We start from the raw sequence: 19127 nt of genomic DNA, 5'->3' as shown, positions 1-19127 counted from the left end.
TGCAATAAATACTGCTTGAATGAATGAATGTAATGAACGAGCAGGATACCACTGAACCTTCATGGTGAGGTGGAGAGGAAAACATGCCAAAGTAGGAGGCCCCAACAAGGTGGGGTGACCTTGGGCAACTTACACAGGCTCTGTTGGATTTTGCCTCCTCAATTGTAAAATGAGGTGTTTGGATTAAATGATTGCTAAAATCACCTCAGCTCTAAGAAGTTATGATTGAATGACTCTGAGGTTTGATTACTTTTCACTTTTCACTCTCTGTGACACCTCAGGCTGTGAAATACAACATCCTCAGTATATATACTCCCTTCCTAATGAATAGTGAAAAGAGAGAAATTAAACAAGATTACAGACAAATCCATTTTAGCAATATCAACATATGACACGATCATTATGTAATATTTCAGTGCCCATACTGAAAATAGACTTTACTTCTAAGGAAGACATGACAGTTATTTTTTAATCCACCTGGCATTTCATTAAGAGGGAGATAACTAATGTGTTTACCTCAGAATACTTTCTTGGCTCATCATTGTTCTAAGGACAAAAGACTACATCAGAGCAGAAATTGCTATTGGCAATTCAAGTAGGCAGCTCTGCCATGGAAAAATACTCATGTAAGTGACTAAAGTGAACACCACCTAAAAAGATATTTCATTTCATTTATGTATTTATGCATATAGACATCACCTACTTCCAAGAAAGTTATAATAAGAAACATTAATACTATTGTGCTGGACATCCTCCCCTTGGATTGTATCTACTCTCCATTCTTTTCTGTGGCCCAGGGAGTTGTGTTACATGGCTCCCTTGACCCCTGGATTCTGGTTGGATTCAGTCAAAATGGAACACTAGAGATCAGTTTAGGAAGGAGACTGAGGTTGGGAGAATTGACCCCCCTGTTCCTACCCCTGCAGAGTTGTGTTGACCACTGTGTCCTCCACCAAAGTTCTCAGCTCCTATCGGGTGGCCCTCCCCACATAGCTGTCTTTGACTGGTCAATGGGTAGTAAAGCAGCCCGGCTATTGCATGATGTCTTGTGATTATCCTGAATTCCAACCCTCCTTTGTCAATTGTCCTCTTATTATATTCTTCTTGATTTATTCTAATTTTGAGTGTGCCATCTGTTTCCTATTAAGAATCATTAAAATAGAAAATTAGTAAGAGAATGTAAGACAAAAAATTAAGAGGATGGGAATATAGTTATGTCAGCAAACCAAGACTAAAATGGGGTGCTGTAATTGAACATGGTTAAAGTTAAAAGGAAGCATTTAGCTCTTATTTGCTAATAATAGACAACATCCTAGCACATCAGGAGCTGACAGCATGTACCGGGGGGAGGGAGGCAAACCACCCAGTGGATAGCATTTTTAGTAGAACTGCTTTACAGAAGAATCTAAATCAGTCCTCATATAATATTGCATCAACCTTTATAAGGCCTATGGTATAAAATTAAATTATAGTCCTGTGAACCTTTCTCTAGAAAGTGAAAGTGATGCTGCACACAAGGTGATAAAAAGTGAAAATATTATATAAAGGTATATACAATATTCTTGTCATCTGACTTGGCATAGAAATAGAGTTTGGAAACTTCAGGAATGAATAATAGTCATGTCCTTATAAATATTGATTTTTTTTCTGGTCAAACCTTCAAAAAACATACTTTTGTAACTATAAAGTATTTATGTCCATTGTAGATAGTTTGGAAAATACAAACAAGCACACAAAATGTAATAAAAGTCACCCCAAGTCCTAAACTAGTATGAAAAGAAAATTATTAACAATATCCATATATCCTTTTTCTATATACATGAGGAATTTAACTTACCTAGAATCATACTGCACATATTATTTTTAACCTATTTTAACATGTATTAGTATATCTTGTATATCTTGTTTTTCTACCACATAATTTTTAGTGTTTGCATAGTGTTTCATTATGTGAAATATTGCATTTAACTGTTTTTTAAAGTTTGTTTGTTTGTTTATTTATTTATTGCAAGATGGGGAGTGCATACGTGCATGCAAGCAGGGGAGGGGCAGAGAGAGAGAGAGAGAGAGGGAGATAGAGAATCCTAAGCAGGCTCTGAGTTGTCAGCACAGAGCCTGATGCAGGGCTTGATCTCATGAACCACGAGATCATAACCTAGGCTGAAATCAAGAGTTGGACACTTAACCAACTGAGCCACCCAGGAGTCCTCTATTTAACCAATTTCTTATTTTGCACCGTTATATTATATGTAACCTTTCACATTTTTAAGGCTGTAATGAACATACCTATACCTGAATCTTTGCATATGTCCCTGCTTATTAATTCTCAAGCTTTGTTTCTTAATTCTTAAGGCTTTGCCAGTGATTTTATTTGTTATTCAGGAAGAGTATAACAATCTACCCTCTTACCAGTGGTGGATGTACTTGTTTACCAGGTTGGAGATTGGTGGCAAAATGTTCAAGTGTAAGACACCGATAAGTAGCTGAAATACAAATAGTCTGAAATGTGGACTGAAAGGAGTTCTATTCAAATAATCTGGCAGGATGGTGGCAAATTTGACTTTGTATTGTGATTTCTTACCCATGTAGAGAGTTTTCAAATATTTGCATAAAGAATGTCATGTAAAGTAATTCTCTTGGGGCCAAATTTTTATTCAGAAGCTCCAGCAGATCCTGAGTTGAAGCCCACAGAGATCTCTATGCCACAAGTATAGAAGAGATGAATGTTGGCTAAAAAGTTTTGAGGCCAGAGGTGACAAAGTGTCCATCTTTAGGAAAAAAAGTCTTTAATCTGATTCGTAGACAATCTGATTTAAAGACATACTATGCCTTCAGGCTCTTTTGAGATTAAATGCATCTCCATCCCACACATGACTGAGTAGACTACTGACTGTTTATTGTCTAACTGGATGCTTTATTAATAGTTTTGGATTTATATAAATTGATATAAGAAAAGTATTGTGTGCAATGTTGCTTTTCTATATCGTTTTTCCCTGGATTCATTTGGTAGTTGCATATCATGTACATTTCATTAGCTAGATGCAATATTAGATACAAATAAGTACTACAACATAAGGCATGTTTCTTACCTTTCAGAAATTCACACAAAAGTGTGAAAAGTTATCTGGTGAAATATAGATGCTTGTCAAATTCATTGTATAGAAAGAAGAGTCATACTTCAGTTGGTGGCAATTTTATGGGATACAGGTTGATCTACACGGAACAAATGGAAAAAAAATTACAGTAAAAAAAATATGAACACTTTCTATTAAGAGGTCTTGCTGCTTTCATATGTAACAATATCACTGTTTTGTGAGGGTTCATATTCCAGACCAAAAGTAGAAAAGAGAGCTGTAAGATGCAAAGAATTAGCTAAGTAAATTAGAATCTAGAAAATGGACTGAAAGTTGCTCTATCTCCATAGCTTATTAGTAATGGCACTGGATATTTTGAACTTCCTATTTCATACATTTTATGTATCTGGTTAAGAATAATGAACTCCTTCTGAATAAGTCATTAAAGTCTTTGAAATAATGATCTGGGAGCAAGGTGTAGAAGTTTGTTCAAAAATTCAACACCACGCATATTGCTTGAAATCAGAGACCAAACTGTCTTCCTTCTATGATAGTTGAGCCCTAACTTTTTGCTTTCATGAAATTCTTATTTCATGTTGAATATAATAATTCTTGGACTGAAGGAGTGAAAAAATATAATTTGATGGTTGTGTAGTATTAGTACAAGTTTTTAAAAATTAAACCCTGAGTAAACATCACTTCCTGGTGGAGTTTTTAATAGGAAGCATATTGTTTGGAAGATTAGAAAGGTAAGGTAGGATATAAAAGTGATCTCAAACTCTTTGAAAAGTTAGCATAGCATTATTTTAGAGAACGGTTTCTTCAGTTTATTGACACTTTTACTGGCTTCACTTTACCAAAATGAGCAAAATGTGGAAGAAGAAAAGGGGAACATCCCTGATATGAATCTGAGATTATAGAGGGGTAGTAATGAGGGCCTGTTTTGCTTTTCAGAAAAGCAAGCTTTGTCTAGAAACCTCATCTGTGGGAGTCAAGGGACAAGCTTTAAATGCAACTCTTCTCATTTTAACTAACCTCTGGTTTCCCTATCACTGGAATATTATAAGTATCACTCAAGAAGTAAAACGCAGGGTGTTTGAAATCTGTGTCTTAACAAATGTCCCAAAGGGCTAGTTAAATATCCTTAGCCTTAACTTTAGTTTGAGGCTTTCAAAGCCAATAATTCTTGACATACATACTTCCCGCTCCTATTAATTGACAAAGGGTGAATGGAACTGTCTTTAGGGAAGTGCTTAGTTCAGACTTTACCATCCTGCAAATAAAACTGCTGGCCTTGTTCCCATCCACAACTTTGTTATTCTCAGACCAGAGACCAGAAGAAGCTTCCACTCACCTAATGGTGATCAATTAAGCCCTATTATGTGTGAGACATGATACAAGGTACTACAATGCAAAGATGAATAATGTGAACCAATATGGAAAGTGCTATGCTAAGGACACATAAATAGTGCCTTAGAAGGTACACCTATGTCTGGAGGAGAGAAGAAGGAGGAAGGCTGAGTAAGCAGTGTTAAAATTGCATCTTAAAGGATGGACAGGAGAGATTTAGCAGGACACAGGTAGGATAGACCATGCTAGGCATGTAGTAAATGCCTAAATGTATCAGTAACAGTGCATTGTCAGAGCCTCATGAAAATGAATCAAGGAATACAAGGCAGGATGAAGAATGGAGAGTAATAAACCTTCGCCAACGGTCATTGGTGTGCCAAGGATGGCTAAGCTTTTTTTCCTGGAGGGTTCAGAGGATGATTCAAGGAGATTTGTTTTGGTAATAAGGGTAGAGTAAAATTGACAGGTGGAAGGGGAAATGGAGTCATTTTTGTTGAGAAAACTTTGCAAAAGGCAGATAAGAATGAAAGTACATAGCCACCTTTTTCTTCTATTTATATTCTGACCCTAGAGATCTCTTCTAGTCCTGAGGCATCAAATGCCATTTTAAGTATATATTTCCTTAATTTATACCTCCAGCCCTGAATCGACCCTTGAGCCACCCATCTGTACCTCCACACGTTTATTTGGAATCTCCACTTCAAGGTCTTGAAGTCACGTCAACTGTTTAATGTTCAATACTGAGCTCCTGATGGTCTTTCTTTCCCAAACCTGTTATTCTTCCAGTATTCCATCTCAGTTATTGGTACCATCATTCAACCAGGTGCTCTAGCAAAAAGCTAGGAAACATCCTTGATTCCTTTTTTCTTCAGCTTTAATATTCATTTCCTCAGTGAGCACTCTGGTCCCACTCAAAAACCATCTCAGATATGAACATTTCATTTCCTGGTCCAAGTGATCATTTTTACCTTATTCTTCTATCTCGTCTCCTTGTTTCTCCTTTGCTTCTCTACTGTCTTATTTTTCACTCAATATCGAGAGCTATCTTTTAAAAATCTCAGTCAGATCACGTCATACCTTGCTTTAAACTTATCTATAGCTTTTCTTTGTTTCTAGACCTAACTCCTTGCCAAATCATCTGGCCCTCAGCTAGCTTCTCAATCTCACCTCCACTCTTAACTCAACCACATGCTCCATCCAGCCACGCTGGCTTCTTCCCAGTCCTGAAAATGCACAAAGTCTTTCCCACTCAATGCTATTGGACCTAGAGCTCCCGCTTCCTGTGGTGATCACCCTCCATTTCTTCCCATAATTGTCTCACTCTCATCTTTTAAATTTTGATTCAAAGGTCATTACAAAAATATGCCTTCTAGTCAAAATTCTACCCAATTTTTTTAAATCATTGCTATAATTATTTCCTTCTTAGAACGTATGATGTAATATTCTATTCATTCGTTTACATATTTATTCTCTTTGTCTCTCTCTTTCTAGAAAGTCCCAGCAATATGAGGCAGAGAACTTATTTCTCTTTTGAGCATCATATCCCAAATATACAACACAATATCTGGCTTAAAGCGTATGTTCAGTAAATATTTGTTGAACAAATGAATGCCAAAGTCAGTAGTGTCTTAAGACTATATAGATAAGGGTTGACAGAATCAAATACACAAAGAAATTATGTAAAATAAAGATTAAAAAGGATCATTTTGTTCACTCACTTGGAAGTCAGTGGTAAGAGTAGTGAATTTGGAGGGAAGGCAGAGATAGGAATATTACAGATGAGGAATAAAACAGGAGATGAGAATTGAAGAACAGTAAGTAAGATGCTTGACTGAAGAAGAGAACAATGAAGGATGAGGTGCTACAGTCTCAGGGGTCTAAAGAAAGTCCTTTTAAATTTTTGTAAATGGGTGAGATTTGTATATATTTCCATGTGAGGAGAAGGAAGCAGCACAGACCGAGAAGTTGAAGGTATAAGGGAGAGAGGGGTAAATGATGGAGTAAGTTTATGGGGAAGATGGATTTAGGGAATACGATCTGGAGCCCAAGAGGGATTTATTGTCCCTTTGTACAGACACCTCTTTTTCTAAAAGGCAGGCATCAAGGAAGGTATCATTTATAGTCTCTATTTCCCCTGATAAAAGTGAAGAAGAGGAGGCAGATATGCAGCTTAACATAGTGAACGGGTTTGGAATATGTTCATGAGAACGCAAGAGGTATTAACCAGGAATTCATAAAAGGAATGCTGATTATCAATGAATATTCAGTTGAAACCATAAATTTGGTGTAATTTTCTAGAGTTGTGTAATTCATTCATCAATCAAATGTTTATTAGGTATATATCATGTTCTAAACCCTGTAGTTAATGTTGGAAGTGCCAAGATAGATAAATCACATTTTCTGAAGTGCAGTGGGAGAGAGAAACAAACATACTAATTAGCAAGGCCTTGAGAAGAGGGCTATAATGGAGGAATAAAATTATATGATCAGAAAACTGAGGATGATAGCAAAGGAATGGGTAGGTCCTGATCATAGAATCAATGGCTATAATTGAAGATTTCAGAATTGAAACTGAAATGTGTTTGATGATAATAGAATCCTGGAGGAAGTCATGACTCCTGGAATAGAGGAAGTTATGGAACTGTGAGATTAGTAGGTTGGAAGGGCATTCAGGCAGATGCTGAAGTTGTCTAGGGAAGTAAAAGGGGTTGTTTTGGACAAGTTCTGTGTGGCTGTGACCCTCGTATCTGAATTCTTCATGAATATTTGAAAATGACCTTTAGTGTAAAAGTAGCAGTTAACGAGGAAAATGCTCGAACCATTCCTCAGCCTCCTGGCATGTGGGGCACCAGAGGATAAGCATCCTTCGCTCAAGAGAATTCCAGTCAAAATAATCATGTAGTGGTCTGAAGTTTGAAGATGTAGAGGATTTTATGTGTGATGACACAGGGCTTTCAGAGAGCCCAGTAGAAAGCACTGAGAAAGAATAAATTGGGCTCACATAAGAGAGGGAGAGAGGGAGGGAGAGAGGGAGATGGAGAGGGAGAGAGAGATTGAGAAAGAGAGGTGGTGAGAGAGAGATAGAGGAAGAGAGAGAAGGGAGGAAAGGGAGAGTTGGAGGGAGGGAGGGAGAGAGAGGAGGGGAGAGAGAGAGAAAAAGAGAACAGAGAGAGAGAGAGAGAGACTCACACTGTAGCAATGTCTGAGCATACTAGAGAGTTGGGGATGGAAATAATTGATCCTGAGATACCAAAAGACTCTGGTGTGACATATTTATATGACCTTCAGAGGATACTGCACCAAATGGTATCTGTCTTCTGAGGACACCAGCAACCTGGTTGTCCAGGTTGGACCTAAAGGGTTTGTCCACTTGTAGTCAAGGGATTGTTGACAAAAGGACCAATGACTTCCCTCCAAGGCCAACACTGAGAGTAAGCAAATATTGTTGGTCATTTAGAGCCTAGAGGCAAATGCTCTTTAATCCAATATCTGCTCTTTTTTAAAATTTAGTTTTGAAGTAGCTTTACTTTCTCTGATTATGAAAGAAATACATATTCATTGCAAAACATAAAGTAACACAAAAATACACAAAGTGTAAAATAAACACCACTTAAACCCCAGAGGGAGATGATATAATCATTGTTAACATTTCCATACCTGACACTGATAGAATGCCCCAGCATTTATCAGTCAGGACTTTGAAACACACCTTATCAGTCAGTGTTTTCTTTCTCTGCCTCCCCTACCCTCTCTTTGCTATCTTTCTAGCTTCATCTCTGTTCTCCCCAAATTCAAATCTCAATTATCTACAGGGTGAAATCATGGTACCTTGACCTCACCCAGTTACTTGTTATGCTTTGAGCAGATGTTTCCATTGTGATTGCTGGTGTGGCGGCCCTGTGGCAGAGCTGCTATGACTGTGGCCGTGTTGCTTGGGAGGCTTCCTTTGTTCTCCCAGTGGTCAGAGACCATGTTGCTAAGGCAAGTCTGGAAACCACTTAGGTTTTCATATTCACTTCTCAAAAGACACAATGCCACGTTGGGGGTGAAGCTAACATGTCCTCCACAACAGACCTTCTGCTGGCAGTCACTCATTATCATTCACCACTGAAGTACTCTACTTTTTACCAATAAGATCCAGTCTCTTGAGTTGCACACAACATGGCGAGCCAAGTGGTTGAAGGGGCCTCTGTCAAATACACATTAACTTCAATTGCCCCATCACCAGGGGAACCTTGAATGATGGTTTCATCCTCCTGAAAATAGCATACGTAGGGGCGCCTGGGTGGCTCAGTCGGTTAAGCATCCAACTTCAGCTCAGGTCATGATCTCACGGTTCATGAGTTCGAGCCCTGCCTCAGGCTCTGTGCTGACAGCTCAGAGCCTGGAGCCTGCTTCAGATTCTGTGTCTCCCTCTCTCTTTCTGCCCCTACCCCACTCATGCCCTCTCTCTCTTTCTCAAAAATAAATAAACATTAAAAAAAAACAGAAGAGCATATGTATACTTCCAGTTTTCTCAGGCTGTCTCCATTTCCAGAGAAGGGAAATAAAACAGGCCTAGTAAGAACAATGCTTTCACCTTTTTGAGCTTGATAAATGTGTCCTTTATTTTACCACATAAGTCAGAACTACTATATATCATAACCCTGCTATTTTTTTCTTGTTCTCCTTCCTCCCACCTATCTCCTGCCACTTCCCCAGAAGCATAAAGCTTTCAACATCCTGCTGTCCATTAGCATAAATAAACTCATGCTTTTAAAGTAAGAATAGGTTTAATGCTATATTTGTTAAAGACTGCATTACCATAAGAGGATAAAAATATTCTTGAGTAACAGGTAGATCATATGCTTTAGAGACAATAACATGCTTCTATTGTGGTTCCCTGAAAGTCAATTATTTTAGCCATAGATTCAGGCTTTAGATCTTGGCACAAGTTACATTTCCACTTCAGAAATTGTTAAACCATGCAGTTTCTCAGGACTTGTATCTTCAGGTTTTCATTTATTTTTTGTCTGCTGTCAATATACTATAAGCAGATCTAAGAAATGAAAAATATAAAGTACCATTTAAGTTTAATATTGGCTATAGGAACCACAGGATAATGTTGTCTTAACTTTTCTCCTCATTTTAACATATATGTTGTTAATTTAAATTTTATGTAACATTTATACAATAGATAAGAAAATATTGGGCTAAAAAAGAACAGAAGTGGCAAGAAGTGGAAATGAGAGATCTTCAGCGTCTAGAAGAACTGAAGAAATTAATGGCTGAACAGTCAGTAAAAGACAGAGAAAGGTAAAAAAGATCTTAAATTGCATAGTAATGGAGATGGTTTGGGTAAACAGTATCAGAAGGAGCATTTTTTTATACTTAATGTATCCTTCCAATGTTTGTATCCCACAAATAGATAAAATGATACTTATAATGTATTTCACTCTCTCATATTCATACACAAATCCCTGGTTTGCCATTTTGTTCCTTGGATAGCTTCCTAGTTAAAACCCTTACAGAGGATTTTATAGTATTTGATTGCCCACTGTGTGCATGAAAGAAAACTGGGTGCTACTATGACTTAATATGTTGACCTAGAAGGAGGAAACCATTATTCAGGTAAGAAGGGAGACCCATTTAATATAATTGAGGCTGAGGAGGACAATACACAATTATACTGTGTATGTGATTCATTCTAGTATACTTAGAATGCACTCTATGTAGGAAAACATGGAGGGTTTCTTGGAATGGTTTATTTTTAGAGCTGAAAAGGGCATTTGAGACCAACTAACCCAGTGTCCTCATTTTATGAATGAGAAATTAAACTGAGAAATTAACTGAGAAATTAAAATTATTTTTCCAAGTTTACTGTATCAATCAGGGTCAGTGAAGAGACAAAGATAACATAATAATTTGAATAGGGAAAGTTTAAGATAAAGAATTATTAATTCTAACAGAAAACCTCTGTTATGTAAAGAGATAAAGAGAGCTTTGAAGACAACTCCAGGGCTGAAGGAAGGTTCCCATAGAAGAAACAAATATGGAAGTGCCTCACCAACCACCCCCCCTCCCGACCTCCATGGTTGAGATTCAGATCTCATTGTAGAAGGCATGGTTGTGGCCCACTGAATGGTGGAGAAGTTATTATATGGGCTCAACCAGGTCTTGTTCAGAGTCACTGGGAAAGCAAGAAACACCCTGCCTGGATGTAGGAAGCCAAAGCTGGAAGTCAACCATTGGGATGCTTGCAAAACTCAGTGGGGATCTGACCATGGGAGTGCCTCTTAAGTTTGTTGGGAAACTGACCATTGGGCACCAGTGGAACTCCATGGGCACAGGTGCCACTGTGTGTTCCCCACACATGCAGCCGGCAGCCATGTGGTAGGAGCAAGAAGGGGTAAACACTGGAATCAGGAAAGAAAGCCCCTTCCTCCTTTAGTATCTTTCCAGAACCCCTTTCTGACATAGCTTAACATTGTGCCAGCTGCAAGGGAGAAATAGTTACAGGGTCTATCTTATTTTCATAGAGTAGGCAATGAAGGGTGAATTTGGAGTTAAGAGACAATAAATTGGTAGCCCACATAGTTATCTAGTTTACCTAGCTTCTGAGTAGATTTTCACAGGAGACAAATTAAGAATAGCTCTTTTATTTCATAATGGAAGTCACAATAGTTTTTTCTTTACTGTTAGTCAATGTAAAAAACTTGCCTGGAACTCTGTACTTTCTGCTCAGTTTTGCTGTGACTCTAAAATTGCTCTAAAAATAAAATCTATTAAAAAATTATTCCTTAGATTTATACATAATCTTGGGGGACATAGCCATTTTATTTATTTATTTATTTTTAGAGAGACAGAGACAGCGTGAGGGGAGGGACAGACAGAGAGGGAGACAGAAAATCCCAAGCAGGCTCCGCACTGCCAGCACAGAGACCAATGCAGGGTACGAACTCACAAACCATGAGATCATGACCTGAGCTGAAACCACGAGTTGTATGCTTAACCGACTGAGCCACTCAGGTGCCCTGGACTTAGCCATTTTATACAGCTAGGTTCACTTGTATCTAGGAAGCTTCCCCTGTGACCCATGGGACAGTTATCTCAAACTCGAGTCACCAAGCTTGCAGACTAAATGTGGAGTTCCACATAGATGCCAGGCTATTCCTAAAGATTTTCTGGATGAAATTCACATCATTTTCTAGGTGTCTCAGAATTTTAGAGTTCAAGGCTAAGAGGTGAAACAGTCAATGAGAAACCAGCCAAACAAACACAAAGTGCTTACCAGCAGATAGGCCATGCCATGGGTCAGAGACAAAAATCCCACCAACAGCTAAATACTAAAGAGCAAGGCAATAGTGGAGGTCAAAGTCTGGGTGGATAGCCTGAAGCTATGCTGGGGAAACAAGAGAGCCACAGGAACTAAAGGGGGTGGGAAGAACAGAACAGATGTGAGGTCCCAGCATCTAGCAGACAGGCTTCTAATAGAATCTCCCCTCGCAGCCAGGGAGTTTCTTTGATTACAGAGCCATTTCGGTCTTTTCCTTCCTGTTCCAATAATTATCAAGATTAGCTGACTCAGAAATCCAGTTGAAAAGAAGAAAAGGAAAATCAGATTAATCTGCATTACATAACAGGAAAAAATAGGCATATTACAACATAACGAAAAGAGTACTAAGGACTAGGAACCAGGGGACCAGGTTTTTAGTCTTCAATCTTCTTGGAATAGTGTCTGATCTGGCCAAAGCCATTCAGCCTCTATAGGGCTCTGCTTTGTACTTTGTAAAATTGAACTGTATAACCTCTGAGGGCTAAGTAAGCTATCAACGTTTAAGGGCCTATGATCTGTATGTTCTACTCACGCGAAATGTAAGATTCAGAAAGTTATGAATCTAGTTCTTTCATGCCATTGGGAAATCAGTGAGGAAGGCCATTAAAATATCAGGATCATATATCAAGAAATAGTTCCCAGAAAATTTTGGATGATGTTGTAGATTAAAGCATAGTCCTCATTCTGTGATGTAGGGAGATGGAACTCAACGTGTAAAAACTGCTGGTAGCTTTTGCTCCTGGCAAGAACCAGAAGTTGTGTTCTTTTATAACCATCCTGACACTAAGAAATTTGGTTAGTTTGTTTTTCTCTGCTACTGAAATACAATTCACAAACCTCATGTTTAATATTTTAACTGGAGGCTCGTTTTTTTTTCATATCAGAATAAGAGCTTAAAACTGTTTCCAGATCTGTTAAAAACATGCACACATGGCCTTGAGGGTTTAAAAATGTCCATTGTTTATTTTCTTTGTCTAGTTTTTAATTCTAAGGTTAAGTTTCTTGAAAACAATATTCATAAATTAGCAGATATATTATGTTGAACCATAAGAAAATTCCATTTTTGCAGGTCAGAAATGGTTAAGTATTGGCAGTTTCATGTGGTTCAACATAAAAAGATAAAGTAATTCATTTTACTTATTAATTATGTTTTCCTTCTCAGTTATACTCTGCGTTTTGCCCTTATTATTTTATTGTTTTTGTTTTTGCCAAAGTTTCCACTAACCCTAAGGCCTATTTTCTTTCTGAACATGCCAGAGAGGTTAAGAAGGAAGGTTCTTTAATTAAGTCGTTGACATTGGAATCCTGGCTCTATCCTTTATAGCTATGTGACTTTGGGGTAAATTATTTAACTTGCCTATGCTTAAATTTCTTCATCTGTAAAATAAAGACATATATAATGTCTACTTCATAGGATTGTTGTAAGGATTAAATGAAGTATTGAATGCAACACTCATCAAATATAAGCGATTACTATAAATTGAATTTTTTAAGTTTATTTATTTGTTTTGAGGAAGAGAGTGTGTATGGATGTACCAGCACACTGTCAGCACAGAACCTGACATGGTGCTTGGTCTCATGAACCCGTGAGATCGTGACCTGAGACTAAATCAAGAGTCGGGTGCTTAACTAACTGAGCCACCAGGGCACCCCAACCAATTGAATTTTTAAAACACAAGACGCCTTCTAACAATTTTTTTCTCAAAGTGTTTAAGCATTTTAAATATTTTAGATAAAACATGTAATAATGAGGACATTTTTATTAAAAATAAAACAAGGTTAAAGCAAAAGTGCCCCTTGATCACTACCCTCATACAGTGTCTTCTCTAGAAGCCCTTTCTGTTTTCCATTGTTTAATACTTATGCATACATACTATGTACCTACATAAAAAATAAGTTGAAGAACAACAACAGAAATCCAATACATTTTATGATATAATACTGTTGTATTAGCTCAGACTTCCATAATAAAATACCAGACTGGTGGCTTAAACAACAGAAATTTATTTTCTCCATAGTTTTGGAAACTATAAGTCTAAGATCAAGGTGCCAGCATGGTGAGTTTCTGGGAGAACTTTCTTTGTGGCTTATAGACAACTGATTTTAGACTTTGTGCCCATAGCTGGGGAGAGAGACAGTATCTCTCTGTCTCTTCTTATAAGGTCACTAACCCCATCGTGAGGGCCCACCCTCATGACCTCATCTAAACCAAATGATTTCCCAAAGGCCTCTTCTCCAAATACTATCACATAGGAGGGTGGGACTTCAACATATGAATTTTAGAGAGACAAGTTCAGTTTATAGCAGCCATTTGTGTTTTTAAAAAACAAACAAAAGCATTTATGTATCCACAAATTACTTATTTACTATTAAGTACTATTTACTGTTGCTGCTAGTATATAAGGTTTTTGTTCCAATTAGAAGAGGTTCTCCCTTCTGGTGGCAAAGTACGTAGATCCCCTATCCAGAAGTAGACAAATTAGGAAAAAAAAACCCTTCCTGAACCATGGCACTCAGCTTGACAAGCAGCAGCAAAGCTGGATGTCATTCCCTATTTATACTCCTGGTCTGGCAATGCTTTTGCAAAGCACAAACTTCAAAACGACACACGGCATTCCTGCAAATAGACCTACCTAATTCTTTTAAAATAGTATATATCATCCACATTTCTTCTAAAGTTTAGCCATCTGGAATTTATTTCCAAGAATGATATGAGCTAAGTGTTTGACTTTCATTTTTTGGTCTAAATTGATAGCTCTCTCAACACCAATTATTTAATGATTCATCCTAACCCACTGAGTTGAAATGCCACCTTTATTATATATTATACTAATTATAGTTTCTTTTCCATATGGACTCTTATTAGATTAAATAAAAACTGATCTATATTTATATTTCTACATCAATACCATGCTATTTTAATTAATCTCTTTTGCTATCTGTTAGAGCAAGTGTTCACTCATTATTCTTTTCAAAATATCTTATTCTTTTTTTAAAATTTTTAAATATTTATTTATTTTTGAGAGAGAGACAGAGACAGAGTGAGAGTTGGGGAGGGACAAAGAGAGAGGGAAACACAGAATCTGAAGCAGGCTCCAGGCTCTGAGCTGTCAGCACAGGGCTTGACGCAGGGCTCAAACTCATGAACCACAAGATCATGACTTGAGCTGAAGTTGGACGCTTAACCAACTGAGCCACCCAGGTGCCCCATATCTTAGTTATTCTTATGTCAGGTTTCATTTTTAAAAATCTTGTCAATTGTTTGCATTGATATTTTGTTAAAGAATGCTGCCATATATACCAAATTAAATTTCCAACCTAGGATCATCCTTCCAGAATAGCTCTCCAGTTCAAGTCTTCTCTCAATTTCTTCCAAAGATTTCATAGTTTGTTGGTTTTTTGTTTTGTTTTGTTTTGTTTTTTCTGGTGAAGGCTTGGAATAAGTAGAAATTGATGACCAAGAAGCTGATTCTAAATTTTCTTTAGTAGCAGTGTGAGGAAAAGTGTATGAACTAGGAAGTAGCAGTGGGGATGCAGAAATGACAAATGTTCATCAAGTATTTAGGTAAAATATGATGACTTGTTTCATTGGGAATGGAGTTTGAGGTAAGACAGAGGAAGAAGCATGATCCTGAATATTACTGAGCTATATCTATCCTCTTAGGTTGAAAATTTTAATTTGTTTTCAATCTCTTTTATTTTCTAATAAATTTATTTGGCTATAGGTTCCTTTTTTAACCTGTGTCTCTTGGCCTGCATTCTATAAGTTTTCAAATAAGGTTTCATTATCTAATTTCTAAATAATTTACATTGCATTTTTGATGTCTTAACAATAAATTGGTAGATATTGGAGTGTTTGCCAAAGGCAAGGTTACTGATAGTTTTCAATTTTTTTCTACTTGTCTACTTTCCATGTCTTTTTTTCTTTTTAAAATTATTTTTACATTTATTTATTTATTTATTTTTGAAAGACAGAGAGAAACACAGCACAAGTGGGGGAGGGGCAGAGAGAGAGGGAGACACAGAATCCGAAGCAGGCTCCAGGCTCTGAGCTGTCAGCACAGAACCTGATGCGGGGCTCGAACCCACAAACCGTGAGATCATGACCTGAGCCTAAGTTGGATGCTCAACCAACAGAGCCACTCAGGAGCCTCATTTTCCATGTCTTTTCATAACAATGTGCAAACATTTAAAATGCTTTATGGAAAGCTACCAACCCTGCTACTTTTAACATTAAAAAAACCCTTCTATTGAATAACAATTTATATATGAATTCTCTTGTTTTCAGTGTACAATGAAATGATTTTTAGTAAATTTATATACATGTACAACCATGGCTATGGTCCAGTTTTATATCATTTACATTAACCCAGAAAGATCTCTCATGCCCATTTCCATTAATTCCTATTCCTACACAGCCCCAAATGACCACTAGTCTATTTCTTTCTTTTTTTTTAATTTTCTTTTTTCTTTTTTAAATTTATATCCAAATTAGTTAGCATATAGTGAAACAATGATTTCAAGAGTATATTCCTTAATGCCCCTTACCCACTTAGCCCATCCCCCCTCCCACAACTCCTCCCGTAACCCTCAGTTTGTTCTCCATATTTATGAGTCTCTTCTGTTTTGTCCGCCTCACTGTTTTTATATTATTTTTGTTTCCCTTCCCTTATGTTCATCTGCTTTGTTTCTTAAAGTCCTCATATGAGTGAAGTCATATGATTTTTGTCTTTCTCTGACTAATTTCGCTTAGCATAATACCCTCCAGTTCCATCCACATAGTTGCAAATGGCAAGATTTCATTCTTTTTGATTGCTGAGTAATACTCCATGTATATATATACCACAACTTCTTTATCCATTCATCCATCGATGGACATTTGGGCTCCTTCCATACTTTGGCTATTGCTGATAGTGCTGCTATAAACATGGGGGTGCATGTGTCCCTTCAAAACAGCACACCTGTATCCTGTGGATAAATGCCTAGTAGTGCGATTGCTGGGTCGTAGGGTAGTTCTATTTTTAGTTTTTTGAGGAACCTCCATACTGTTTTCCAGAGTGTCTGCACCAGCTTGCATTCCCACCAACAATGCAAACAGATCCTCTTTCTCCGTATCCTCACCAACATCTGTTGTTGCCTGAGTTGTAATGTTAGCCCTTCTGACAGGTGTAAGGTGGTATCTCATTGTGGTTTTGATTTGTATTTCCCTGATGATGAGTGATGTTGAGCATTTTTTCATGTGTCAGTTGGCAATCCGGATGTCTTCCTTGGAGAAGTGTCTATTCATGTCTTTTGCCCATTTCTTCACTGGATTATTTGTTTTTTGGGTGTTGAGTTTGAGAAGTTCTTTATAGATTTTGGATACTAACCCTTTATCTGATATGTCATTTGCAAATATCTTCTCCCATTCTGTCAGTTGCCTTTTAGTTTTGCTGATTGTTTCCTTTGCTGTACAGAAGCTTTTTATTTTGATGAGGTACCAGTCACTCATTTTTGCTTTTGTTTCCCTTGCCTCCAGAGACGTGTTGAGTAAGAATTTACTGCGGCCAAGATCAAAGAGGTTTTTGCCTGCTTTCTCTTTGAGAATTTTGATGGCTTCCTGTCTTACGTTTAGGTCTTTCATCATTTTGAGTTTATTTTTGTGTATGGTGTAAGAAAGTGGTCCAGGTTCATTCTTCTGCATGTCACTGTCCAGTTTTCCCAACACCACTTGCTGAAGAGACTGTCTTTATTCCATTGGATATTCTTTCTTGCTTTGTCAAAGATTAGTTGGCCATACGTTTGTGGGTCCATTTCTGGGTTCTCTATTCTGTTGTATTGATCTGAGTGTCTGTTCTTGTGCCAGTACCATACTGTCTTGATGATTACAGCTTTGTAGTATGGCTTTAAGTCTGGGATTGTGATGCCTCCTGCTTTGGTTTTCTTTTTCAAGATTGCTTTGGGTATTTGGGGTCTTTTCTGGTTCCATACAAATTTTAGGATTTTTTGTTCTAGTTCTGTGAAGAATGCTGGTGTTACTTTCATAGGGATTGCTTGAATATTTACATTGCTTTGGGTAGTATCAACATTTTAACAATATTTGTTCTTCCTATCCAGGAGCATGGAATCTTTTCCCATTTTTTGTGTTTTCTTCAATTTCTTTCATAAGCTTTCTATAGTTTTCAGTGTATAGATTTTTCACCTCTTTGGGTAGATTTATTCCTAGGTATTTTATGGTTTTTTGTGCAACTGTAAATGGGATCGATTCCTTGATTTCTCTTTCTGTCGCTTCATTGTTGGTGTATAGGAATGCAACCAATTTCTGTGCATTGATTTTATATCCTGCCACTTTGCTGAATTCATGAATCAATTCTAGCAGTTTTTTGATGGAACATTTAGGGTTTTCCATATAGAGTATCATGTCATCTGCAAAGAGTGAAAGTTTGATCTCCTCCTGGCCGATTTGGATGCCTTTTATTTCTTTGTGTTTTCTGATTGCAGAGGCTAAGACTTCCAATACTATGTTGAATAACAGTGGCGAGAGTGGACATCCCTGTCTTGTTCCTGACCTTAGGGGGAAAGCTCTCAGTTTTTCCTCATTGAAGATGATATTAGCGTTGGGTCTTTCATATATGGCTTTTATGATCTTGAGGTATGCTCCTTCTCTCCCTACTTTCTTGAAGATTTTTATCAAGAAAGGATGCTGTATTTTGTCAAATGCTTTCTCTGCATCTGTTGAGAGGATCATATGGTTCTTGTCCTTTCTTTTATTGATGTGATGAATCATGTTACTTGTTTTGCGGATATTGAACCAGCCCTGCATCCCAGGTATAAATCCCACTTGGTTGTGGTGAATAATTTTTTTAATGTATTGTTGGATCTGGTTGGCTAATATCTTGTTGAGGATTTTTGCACCCATGTTCATCAGGGAAATTGGTCTATAGTTCTCATTTTTAGTGGGGTCCCTGTCTGGTTTTGGAATCAAGGTAATGCTGGCTTCATAGAAAGAGTTTGGAAGTTTTCTTTCCATTTCTATTTTTTTGGAACAGTTTCATGAGAATAGGTGTTAACTCTTCCTTAAATGTTTGGTAGAATTCCCCTGGAAAGCCATCTGGCCCTGGACTCTTGTTTTTTGGCAGATTTTTGATTAATAGTTCGATTTCCTTACTGGTTATGGGTCTGTTCAAATTTTCTATTTCTTCCTGTTTCAGTTTTGGTAGTGTATATGTTTCTAGGAATTTGTCCATTTCTTCCAGATTGCCCATTTTATTGGCATATAATTGCTCATAATATTCTCTTATTATTGTTTTTATTTCTGTTGTGTTGGTTGTGATTTCTCCTCTTTCATTCTTGATTTTATTTATTAGGGTCCTTTCCTTTTTCTTCTTGATCAAACTGGCTAGTGGTGT

At 37.3% G+C, this 19127-nt stretch overlaps 1 protein-coding gene across 6 annotated transcripts in view; it reads left to right on the top strand.

Annotated features, from left to right (window-relative positions):
- CCDC148 (coiled-coil domain containing 148) overlaps positions 1 to 19127 on the top strand; it is a 276911-nt gene that overhangs the window by 173111 nt on the left and 84673 nt on the right. For all 6 annotated transcript variants that reach the window (XM_042948861.1, XM_042948866.1, XM_042948863.1 and 3 more), the window contains one exon: positions 9601 to 9719. In XM_042948861.1, the coding sequence (XP_042804795.1) occupies positions 9601 to 9719 (119 nt within the window). The remainder of the gene's footprint in view (positions 1 to 9600; positions 9720 to 19127) is intronic.

Source organism: Panthera leo, chromosome C1 (genome assembly GCF_018350215.1).
Source record: "Panthera leo isolate Ple1 chromosome C1, P.leo_Ple1_pat1.1, whole genome shotgun sequence".
In the NCBI taxonomy this organism is placed as follows: domain Eukaryota; kingdom Metazoa; phylum Chordata; class Mammalia; order Carnivora; family Felidae; genus Panthera; species Panthera leo.
The sequence above is the reverse complement of the archived record's forward strand: the minus strand, read 5'-3'. Positions and strand labels throughout refer to the sequence as shown.